This window comes from Neolamprologus multifasciatus, chromosome 4 (genome assembly GCF_963576455.1).
Source record: "Neolamprologus multifasciatus chromosome 4, fNeoMul1.2, whole genome shotgun sequence".
NCBI classification, from domain to species: Eukaryota; Metazoa; Chordata; class Actinopteri; order Cichliformes; family Cichlidae; genus Neolamprologus; species Neolamprologus multifasciatus.
In genome coordinates, this window is record NC_140442.1 from 29,768,556 (window position 1) to 29,780,585 (window position 12,030).

At 41.5% G+C, this 12,030-nt stretch overlaps 1 protein-coding gene across 2 annotated transcripts in view; it reads left to right on the top strand.

Annotated features, from left to right (window-relative positions):
- The window catches only part of LOC146520785 (carnitine O-palmitoyltransferase 1, liver isoform-like), a 36,984-nt gene extending 25,987 nt beyond the window's left edge, over positions 1-10,997 (top strand). For both annotated transcript variants that reach the window (XM_085157375.1, XM_085157374.1), the window contains 6 exons: positions 2,685-2,849; positions 4,632-4,760; positions 5,248-5,403; positions 7,274-7,387; positions 7,498-7,590; positions 10,196-10,997. In XM_085157375.1, the coding sequence (XP_085013501.1) occupies positions 2,685-2,849; positions 4,632-4,760; positions 5,248-5,403; positions 7,274-7,387; positions 7,498-7,590; positions 10,196-10,324 (786 nt within the window). In that variant the 3' untranslated portion in view covers positions 10,325-10,997. The remainder of the gene's footprint in view (positions 1-2,684; positions 2,850-4,631; positions 4,761-5,247; positions 5,404-7,273; positions 7,388-7,497; positions 7,591-10,195) is intronic.
- Positions 10,998-12,030: the final 1,033 nt, after the last annotated feature.

The following is a 12,030-nucleotide window of genomic DNA, read 5'->3' on the forward strand; positions in this document are numbered from 1 at the left end:
CTCACCAAACTACTGCCTGTTTGTACACCTGCACAACCCTATCTCAATCTTGTCCCTGGTGTCCTTAGACAGCTCTCTGGTCTTGGCCATGGTGGAGGTTGGAGTCTGACTGTTTGTAGGCGTGGGCAGGTGTCTTTTATACAGATAACGAGTTCAAACAGATGCCATTATTACAGGTAACGACTGGAGGATAGAAGAGCTTCCTTGTTTGAAGGTGTTAAATACTTATTTTCTGCACCATTATACACAAATTCTTTAAAAATCATACATTGTGATATCTTGGGTCTGTCTCTCACAATTTTAAGTGAACTTATGCTTAAAATTACAGGCTTGTCTCATCTTTTTTTAGTTGGACAACTTGTACAATTGTTGGCTGCCAAATACTTTTTTTGCCCCACTGTATTTATAATTAGGCAGCTCATTTTTGAAAATGGATGTTAAAGATGTAGCACATCAACTTTCACATAAATCATAAGATTTAAGAATCTTATGATTTAATAAAGAAATTTGCAGACTTGCACAGAGATGCTAAAATTATGATGACTGATAACAGAGACGAAGACAACAGACGACGAGGACAGGGAGGAACAGGTTTAAATGCACCGAGGAGACAGTCGGAGGGAACTCGGGACAACTGGAGACATTTGAGGATGCAGGGACTGACAGAGACGGGAAGAAGTCTCATCGTGACGAGTAAAGTTTATCTCACCTGGCTGGGCAGCTCTCTGGGTGCGCAGCACCCCCAAAGCTTGATCCTAGAATCACCCCTGATACATAAGTCGGTTTTTGAGAAAATGAAAGGATGCTAGGCTGCGCAGCCCCTGTGGGCTGCATGTCGTTAGCGCGGTTGGCTCGCTAACACGTTGACGCCGTCCAGCCCCACGCACGTGTCCATCTTGTCATTGCCTGCAGGTGTAGCGAGGGGGGGGAGTAGTAACGTTGCGTAGAGACAAAAGTGGACGAAAGAGGCAAACCTGCGGCTCCACAAGTATAGTTATAACGTAACACATACTATATCAATAAAAACGATATTGTCACATCTTATATCTCGTATAAAAATATATCGATATTTAAAAAAAACTCGATATATCGCCCAGCCCTACCCGAGACCCATAGTCTGAAATCAGACTCTACATTCTGACTGGTATCTAAAGATAAAGCTGTTTTTAATGAGCACATTGGTCCAGTGTAATCAGAATGCAGTCAACTAACATTTGTTTTCTCCTCTCTCACTTTTTACCATTAAACTCAAAGCATTTCATTCATTTAAGACTGAATTTTAAAAAATCAGCTTGATTCTCTAACATCTGTTATCTAATTATTTCATCGTGTTCAGGCAGTAAGATTTTCACCTGTAACAGCAACTTGATTTCTTAATCCCAGTTTCTCGAATCTATTGCTACACAATGCCTTCGAATGATTTTAATTTCGTGAGATTACAATTATTACTTCTGTATTACACTTGCAAGTATTTGTTGCACTGTAAGCTACTTAAGTCGACCATAAATATTTTGTTCTACTTTAACTAATACTACCTACAATTTTAAAAGTAGCAAGAATATTTAAAAACACTTTATTAGAAAAGTTTCTGTATTTTTCTCAGTATTACAAAATTACAAAACTGGACTTGCACACAGAACAAAGTAATAAAAAGTACTAAACACGAGCTCAATCTTAGCTTAAAATCAATTTGTAAAAAAAGCTATCAGGAATCTGCATTCGATGCCTTTCATTGTGCTTGGTGATAAAAGGCTTTGATGCATCAGCTGATGGAAACCCCAGCACTGTTCTTCAGCTGATCTGAAGGCCATGTGAGGTGTGGAACATGTGACATGCTGGATTAAAACTAGATGAGCTTGAATGTGTGAGTCTAGGGACGACGGTGTGTCACGTTCCACCTGAATAGGAATATAAATTCATCCGGTGAGGACGGCAATAGGACTGTAGCTGCAGTGGAGTGACCTCGGCACACTGTGGAGTCCAGTAGGCGTTGCTTTGTCTTGTAATTCATCCACAGAAGAAAATGTACAAAGATGGAAGTTAGCATTGGACCAACTGATGTCAAAGACTCTGCAGATATCACTGTACACTAATCTTAAACAAGGGTGAAACTGTTTTTTTTTTTTTTCTGTGACTGTATTTTATTAATTTTTTGTAAACCACTGAAAAATAAATCAGCACTGATTTCAACAGGCTCACATTTTGGAATAACAGATTTCCGAATCTTTCATGTGGCCTCATAAAAGGAAGTCCAGGTTTGCACATTGGCAGAAGTGGAGGAAAGAGAATAAGTGCGTCTTTCAAACAGAAGTCTACGATGACTGAGAACTTTACAGACATATCGCGTAATATCTTAACAACTTTGTTCATTTTGTACAGTTATGGATACAGGCTCTGTTTGACCTCTGCTCCCTCCTCGAGTCTTTTGCTTTCACTAGAAATGGACAAAACACAAAACTGCTTCCACCTTTATCTGCTGTTGTCTTTTCTTTGTAATCTAGAGAAAATATTTTCTATACAGAATTAGGAAGAAACCAGCCTGTACTGTGTGTGTGTTCTTTTAAAGGGTGTTGCCTTGTATGGCAGCTGTAAACTGATTTGCATGACAACATCTGGAGCTTTTTGACTTTGACTCAAAATCTTGTCACGCAGTGCTGATTGTGCAGTGTGATTCTGTGTTTCAGGTTCAGGCTCAGGTCAGCACTTCTCTAGCTGTTGCACAGGCGCTGGCAGATGATGTCGACTGTCACGTGTTTCCATTCAGAGAGTTTGGCAAAGGACGGATCAAGAAATGCCGGATCAGCCCAGACGCCTTCATCCAGATCAGCTTACAACTGGCATATTACAGGGTAACACAGTGAAAGAACCGAGTCTGCAGCTGAATCTTAACAGTCATACTGGATTAGAGTCAAGTTAAATAAAGAAGCGAGCACACACGTTTTGTTCCTTTAAATATTATTGCAGGACAACTGATGTATTCATTCAGTCCTGATGGCAGTACTGGAGTAAAACATTAAACAAAAACATCAATCAAAAATAAATGAGGACGGTGGGCGTCCTGCACACCGTTTGGATTTAGAAACTCCACAAATAGACAGTTTCAGTAATGTACCATTATTTAATTTACAGTTATTATGTACAATACTCAAAGAACGCAACAACATCACCGCTTGGTCAAATAACATACTGAGCAGACAGCTCCCTACAAAACATATTTTAAAATATCAGATTATTCTTCTCGATACGCCCTGTGTATGAATTATTTTGTTCATCTCTGCCTTTACAAGCCAAGAAAACACAACTGCAGGCCTGTATTCAGTCTTTGCAACTTTTAAATCTTCCTGTGTTCCCATGAGACGACCGATGTCATTAAGGAAGGATATTTGTGTTGATGGTGTTAAGGAATGAATAAAACCTCCACCTGATAAGCAGATTCACTAAGTCCTGTGTAACTCCTTAACCCTTTAAGACCTACCATAGAACCAAGTCCACCAGAGCTTATATTATATGTTTACATGCTGTGGAGCCATTTTTGGGAGCATTTCAAGTTGCTATACATCAATACAACCATTACAGCCTAAATTTTAATAATATGTCTGCATTAAGTGCATAGTAATTACATAAATTGCAAAAAACTACAAAAAAATTGAAAATCGTTTTTGTTTTTTTAACATATATTTCTAGTTAGAGAAATTTAAGAGGCTTATCCCTCAAAACTGTAAATACAAAAAAGTTGCACAAAATAGTTTCCCACCACAGGAAATTTATTTTGAGTGTCTTCATAGTTTTATTTTTGAAATACACCAATTTTTATAAACTGCGGGAAAAACGAAAATAAATATTATAATGCAAATTTGCACAAAAGCAGCATATGCATCAAAATAAACTATTTCCAGCAGTGCAATATGAGTCCTAAGCATCCCAGAAACCACACAGAAAGTCATAAAGTCAAAGTTGACTTTTAAAAACACCAGTATAGGCTCATGAGGCCCTGATGGTTAAAAAAAACTACATTTCCGCAAAATGACATCACTTCCGGTTTCGGGCAGGTCATGGCGGACATGCGATAGTTCGTGCTGATGGACGTAGGAAGTGTTACAAACAGCTGATCGGATCGGCAAAGCGTGTTTCTGGAATATTATGTTTTTGTTGCTGCAAGTGCTTTTTATGCAGTTTTTAAAAAGCAAAGGAAACTGTGACCGAGGACAAGCTGATGTCTAAGATGTAAGTACAACTCCTCCGGTTTCATATGCAAAAAAAAAAAAAAAAAAAAAATTGCGCTAGCTTAAGTAGTTGCAGAGCTACCGAGATTTAAAAATAGTTACGCAAAACGGAGCGTGCTGCTCTGACCGGCTTTAAAGGGTTAAAAACCATTTTCTTTATAATAGTAGGCTTTTATCAAAATTGACTTTCCTGATCCCTGGAGTAGTTATCTCCCAGCCTTCAAAGGAAGCTTTGCCCCCTTTTTTCCCTCTTCAATTCAAACACAATATTCTTTTTGTATTATCAAAGTGCAAAAATCCTCCATTCAGAACAGATCTGTAGCACACACACATCAGCCAGCATGTCCAGTTTTGCTTTTAGTGCTTCAAACCACTTCTCCTCACCTGCTTTCACTTTCCTGCTTCCAGGATCGCGGTGGCTTTTGTCTGACTTACGAGGCATCGATGACCCGTCTGTTCAGGGAGGGCCGGACAGAGACTGTGCGCTCCTGCTCCAACGACAGCTGTGCTTTCATCAAAGCTCTGGAGAGTGGAGAGGTACTGAAGTACTAAAATACTTGTTATTCATTTGTTTAAGCTTAAAGTTGAAAAAGAAGAAATGAATGCAGAGTGCCCGTGGTCAAGGTGCCTGTCCAAACTGAGCTGAGTGAACCAGTGAGAACTACATTGGAATAAGTTCCTCAACTGTAGGCCCAAGGTCAACAAGCTGGGTAATGGCAGAAAGGATACCATTCATAGCGCCTCTCTGCATGCAGCAGTGAACATGAAAGCTAATGTGTATGTAGAACACACACTGCAGGGCACTACAGTGTATTCACCAGCAATTACACACTCACACCTTTTAACACTTGGAGTGGGTCTACAGAAATCCAACTGTAAGCCGTGTGGATCAAACTGTTGGTAATTATGTGTTCAATCATCCAGCAGAGCAACATGTGTACACATTCACCCACATAGCACAGCAGTAAGTTCATAAGTGCTACGGACAGGACTGGTCGTGACAGACGTTTGTTTGCTTTGACAGACGGAGGAGGAATGCAGACGCCTTTTCGAACTGGCTTCTGAGAGACACCAGAACCTTTATCGGATGGCTATGACCGGAGCAGGAATCGACAGACATCTCTTCTGCCTTTACGTAGTCTCCAAATACTTGGGAGTGGAGTCGCCTTTCCTCAAAGAAGTAAGCCTTGGCTCGTGTCCAGAGGATGGCCACGTTTAGATGTACTGGTATTCATAGACTGGTTTAAAAGTCCAAACAGATTAAACGGGACCAACGCGAATGAGTTTCAGCTCTTCCAAAAGTCGTGACTGTCTTCATATGTAAACAGATTGCGTTGATTTAAATGGACGTGCACTTCTGTAGCAGCATTCTTGTTGGACAAAACAAACTTGCAACACGACACAAACACCAAAGACTCTGATGTCAGGTGGACAGAAGAAGGTGAAAGCAAGTGAACGCTCCCATATATGTGTGTGGACGTAGCTTCAGATCAGAACAGTATCCTGATGACGTTACGTCCTCAGGCTCCAGTTATACTGCACACAACATGCTTCGTGAGAGAAAAAGTGACCCAACAGTCGTATTGATGGATTGGAGAGCTCATATCATAAATGTAGAAATTTAACACTGTCTCAGTTTTATTAATACAAACCATAAAACGATTAAGAGCGCAACAACAAAATGGACTGATTGATCAGCTGCTTTAAAGATGCATATCTAACATATTATGAATACATGACTATTGGCTCCCTTTGTGCAGTCCATATTGATCCAATTAAGAGTCGACTGCAGCCTCATCCAGCTACCACAGGGTGAGGGGCAGGGTACACCCTGGACGTTTTGCAGGGCTAACACATAGCGACAGACAACCATTCACCCTGGTTCTTTTATTCCTCGGGCATCCAGAGATGCACCAGACTCAGTAGTCCATCCATCCATCCATTCGCTTCGGCTTCTCCTTTTCAGGGTCACGGGGGGCGCTGGAGCCTATCCCAGCTGTCATAGGGCGAGAGGCGGGGTACACCCTGGACAGGTCGCCAGTCTGTCGCAGGGCCAACACACAGACAACCATTCGCGCTCACATTCACTCGCACATTCACACCTAGTGGCAATTTAGATTATCCAATTAACCTATCCCCACAAGTAGCATGTCTTTGGACGGTGGGAGGAAGCCGGAGTACCCGGAGAGAACCCACGCAAACACGTGGAGAACATGCAAACTCCACACAAAAAGACCTGATGGTGGAATTGAACTCAGGACCTTCTTGCTGTGCGGCAACAGTGCTAACCACCGTGCCACCGTGCTGCCTCAGTAGTCATTTCACAAAAACTTTATTCATCTTCATTTAAGCATGCATCTTCTAGAAGGGAAGACTTGCCAGGCCGTCCCTCTGCAAAATCTTCACTCCTTTGTCTGTGAAACACAGTTTTGTAGGAGCGACCCCATCATAAAACCCCCACGGTGTGCTGCAAACTGTGTCTATGTGCACGAGCACGTGAGTGCCTGTGTGTGCGCGTACCCGTATGTCTATGTGAGTGCACGTGAGTGAGTGTGTTCGTGTCTGTCTGTGACTTCCTGGGGGTCATAAAAGTAATCTCGTCACCCAAGCAACACCAAATTCCTTTAAAGCACATACAAAACAGAGTTAACGAACTGCAAACACTGAGAGCCCCACCCAGGTATCCCCTGGGGAATTTCCACTCAACGTTAACATCTTTGTTAATGTTTCACAGTTCAAACTGGGCGAGGGCCTCCTAGAAACCTACTCCTAAATTCCTGACACACTCGGGCCTTTATTACATCGAGGGCAGTGTCAGTGTCTCTACAATAATTCTACCTTCCAACACACTAAACTCTCAGATAGGCTTCGCATATCTTCAGCACTCACACAGAAAGGCCTGATGGTGGAATTGAACTCGGGACCTTCGTGCTCTGCAGCGACAGTCAAAACTTTATAATCAGGTTTTGTGTGATTTGGTGTCTCCTAGCTGGTCACATCTGCTTCTGCATGTTCACCCCATGTTTTTCTCACTCAATCCCTCATTAAAGGTTCTGTCTGAGCCTTGGCGTCTCTCCACCAGTCAGACTCCAGTTCAGCAGATGAATCTGTTCGACCTGAAGAACCACCCAGATTTCATCTCGCTTGGTGGGGGCTTTGGACCTGTGAGTGGGCACATTTACATCTTTTAAGACAAGGAGACGAGATTATGTATTTGTGGTGGGTGGTACGTGAGGCGTTAACACGAAACCTCGTGTCTTCACTGTCATGTCAGGTCGCTGACGATGGTTATGGAGTTTCATACATCATCGTGGGTGAAGATATGGTCAACTTCCACGTGTCTTCCAAACACTCCTGCAGTCAGACTGTAAGTAACGTCTCCGTGTCTTGGAGTTCAGAGACATCACACTGTTGTAGGAAATCACATTTACACCAGACAACATTCTCAAGCCTTTTAAACCTGGCACAGTCTTGGAAAGAGAAGATCGCAAATCCCAGAACTGTAGTACTGGTATTCCGGTGTCCAATACCAGTAGAATTCTTGATAACCAACATATTTAAACTTTGACATGGTGGCTGCTCATTTATTTAAAATGTTGACAACATGCTTTGATGACAAGACACAGGCTGAAATGTTAAGATGGTTGCCATGGTATCCTGTTGGTGTTATAGTGCTATTATGTTAGCATAGCATTAGCATTTGGTGTTAGCCGTTGCAGAAATTTTTGTTGACTTCTCCATGGCAGTGTCAGCTTTCTCAAACCCAATGGAGATGTGCATTTCAGGACAGCATACTCTGAACTGAAATGTGCTTAACTTGAATTTTTGAACAGGTCTGGGTGTTGACCTGTTAGGTACTTCACTAAATTGGAAGTATTTCCTCCCTTGGATCAAACCACCAACCTTCCAGTCAGTAGATGACCTGCTCTACCTCCTGAGCTGTAGCCCCACCCCATGTAACACATTTGTAAACAAGATGTTTTACTGTGTGAACCCAGCGAACCAAATACAGACCCAAAAAGCCAGGATGTTTATCCTGGCTCTGTCAATCCTAAACTGTTGGTTTTATGCTGACTAGTTTTTAGGAGTTTTCCTTGGCTCAGGTTGACCTTTGGATAAGTCCCTACAGTACAAGTTAGAAGGTTCTCACAAAGTCAGCGGTGCCCAACCTTTTTTTTTTAATGTCAGACAATATTTTCATGGCCCGGCCTTTACGGTGTCGCAGATACAACAAAATAAAATTATATGACCAAGACCAAAACTGGTATCACTGTGTGATTGAGTAACTTTATTAGCACCGTCCTCCTGAACAACAACAGTGAGAGTAACGTCCTCCTGTCTGCCCCTTAATGCTCTTCTGGTCACCATGGTAACGCATAAATATTTCTTTCAAAATAAAAACTACAACACAGGAAAAGACCCAGGGAAACTGAGTTAATGATAAAAACCCTGAAAACCATAAATTTCACACCTGAGCCTCAACGCTAGCGGCCCGGTACCAAACAACTCACGGACCGGTGCGTGGCCCGGGGGTTGGGGTCAAAACTGAATCCAACTTTTAAAAGCATGGCCTCCTTCAGACTTCCAATCCTTTAAATAGTTGAAATGCCATGCTTGAAGCCAGCTTGACACTTGTGCAGATGTAGAAAAAGTAGAATTGGGCTGAAAGATCTATCACTTTATCACCTATTCAGGTTGTAAATCGTGTTTTTAAAAAGTAACTAAGCAACTAAGTAATTAATTACTTTTGAAAATAAGTAATCAGTACTTACTGATTACTTTTTAGGGATTACTTTTTGGGGGAAGTAATCAGTAATTAGTTACTGATTACTTTTTTCAAGTAACTTGACCAACACTGGTTATGAATAGTAGCAGTAAAATATTTCCCTGATCTCCACAGTTTCCTTTGAAAAGTCACAAAGATATCGACTTTATCCACTTAACAATATTTCTGTTTTGCCGGTAATAAAAAAAAATGCATCAACATTTTTCGAATGGGGCTAAAACACGACGATGAACCGAGCCTCACAGTGGTAACTTATTGTGGGAGTTTTCACAATAAGTGCACAATCTTGATAAAACAGAATGAAATATTATTAAATGTTAAATGTTTGGATCCCTAACATACTCAGTTTACATGAAGCAAACGTGACGGTAGGGGCGGTTGAGGATACAGTGAGAAACCTCCCTGGGCTTATCGGGAAATCCGTCTTTTTGATTAAAGGACATTATAATGTTGGGACTGAGTCTTCTCAGACAGAAAGACAACCTGAAAACACAACCTCTGACAGGAAAAAGCAATGACAACATCTGTTCCTGTTGTTTCTGAGAATGTTGAGATTCGTCTGATTCACTTTATGCAAGAAACATTGTAGCATTTTCTGACAGTACTTTTGGATTTTGGGACGAGAACTCGGTCCTGTTTTAAAGCGGTCTGTTATGCCCTCCAGTTCATGGCGTTGAGACTGCACTGTTTAAGGCCTATTCAGTTTCTCATCATGTGGCCTTGACATGGAAACTTTGTTACTCAGTGGCCAAAATGTTCCTCCGATGAGCCTCTGCTTTTGCAGAATGCACTCATTGTGCAGTCACACTGGAATTCGGGACATTCAGATCCTCACACGTGGAGTCCTTTTCCCCGAGCTTCTGACGTGTGTTTTGGTGGGAAGACCGTATACGTGGGTTTAATGGTTTCTAAGAAGGGGCCACATGAATGCTGGGACCCAGGGACCCTTGAAATTGAAATTGAAATGAATGTATGAGATCAGTGTCTATAAATATTTTGTTCTTTTTATTTTGAAACTTGCTAAAAATCCCTTCTTCATTCTAAAGAGGGGTTGACTTCTCACTTCTGTCCATGTTCTCTTTCTTCCTTCTCTGTGGTTTTATTTATGTTCCCAGTAACACATTTGTCTGCTTTCTACACTTCCCTTTCACTTCTCAATACTTACTTTTTCTTTTTTCCTTCCCAGGACTCTCACAGGTTTGGAGTTCAGATAAGTAAGGCTATGCAGGACATCATGGCTCTTCTCTCAGCTGATCCCAAAACCTCCTCGTCATCCAAAGGCACAGACCATCCACAGTCCAAGAAGCTCCAGTAAAAACAAAAGCGAACGAAAGTCGGAGCCAAACAACAGAGAGCCTGTTTCAGAGATACAGATCTTTCGTCTTCTGCGGTCTTTGGACACAAACATTTACAGCAGCCTTTTACAGGCCAACAGATTAACACAACTACTGTTGTTGTTCTTTTTTTAAAACCTCCCACTGACAGAAGATAAGCCACGACGCTCCCGTACCTCATCCATTCAGAAGCCTCTTGTGCATCAGCACTAAACACACAAACCTTCTTGTATTCTGAACTTTAATAATTCAACTTTTTAAAGTTTTCTGTCAGAATATGAAAATCTGTGATCAGCAAAATATATATTTATATGTTGGAGAAAATGGGGCAGATGTTTGGAGGCAGAGAAAGTGAGACAGATGTCCCTGATAATCGGCGGAAAGCATTAAGACGCCCTTAATCTCACTAAAAGTGAAGAGCGCACTGACACCATTCATTACAACATTATGTTGGAGGTTACTGTGCATGTTGGGCTTTGTCAAAGTCAGCGGACACAGCAAAGGAAAAAGGACGTTCTGGCCAAATTGCACTCCTTTATTTCTTGATGGTTTCCAGTGAAAGTCTCTGTAAACCCGGTGTAATTGTTTACTCACTTGATCTCCAGATAAAAGCAGAACATAAGCCTGAATCAATAATTAACAATTTAGTTTAATTTTTAAACCGGAGAGAGAACCGACTGTTCAGCCACAAAGCACATCGCTTTATATGTGGGCGAGTTTTAGGGAAGCTTTGGGCATCAAAGCCGTATTTTAAAATGATTGTCACATTTTATTTTATTTTTTTAAATGTTGTGTTTTTAGTTTGTTTGCTAGCGTGTGGGCTTTTTCTTCACTTATCTTGCTGGTGCTTAGCCACGCTCTGCTAAGGCTTGTTGATACTTACAAAACACTGCTCATAGTAGTGCAAGTAAGAGTCCTCATTTCAAGCTTGAGATTTGGCTCTCCTCACATTCACAGGCCACCCAGGCAAAGAAAAGTTAGACAAATATACCTTTTAATTGTCCAGACACTGTCCAAAACACACTAACTGGCATTAAGTAAACAACGTGAAACAAGTTATTTACCAGAGGCTTTGAACTTTTGGCTCAAATGCGATGTAACTAGAACAAACGTTAAATGAGAAGTCTTTGGCCCAGCTGGAAGATTTCGCGTCTGTTCTTCTTTCTTTATCGGGGGAAGTGCTGAGAGCACCAGAAACAGAATGCAAAGCAAGACAGTGATGAGAAAACGCTGTGAAATGAGCGACTGGGCGTTCTGTGATGGCTCACAACATCAACAACATCAAGTTAGAGCTTTCAGGCTGTTCTGTCTGGGCTCCAGGGATGGTTATTAAAAGTGCAGCATTTTAAGAAGGGAACAGAACGATGATGTTCTTTTGTGTCGTGTGCTTAGCGTCGTGATTAAAAAGGGGAATCTCATTTTTGATACATTTGTGGCTATATTTCTGTATTTTAGTAACAGTTGTTACAGGGGTCATGGGAAGAGCAAGATGGCAGCATGTGATCTACAGATGTTGACAGCTGGGAATACAGCTGTGTCTCTGTGTCTCGCTGCATTCATATCACTATACAAAGTTATATTTGTTCCTGATAGCTGCTCGCCAGTTGAGGGCAGAGTGACAGACGTACTAACAGCCCACTTGTTATTTTACAATTTTCCACGGGGCATAAAGTGGTTCGTTCCCACA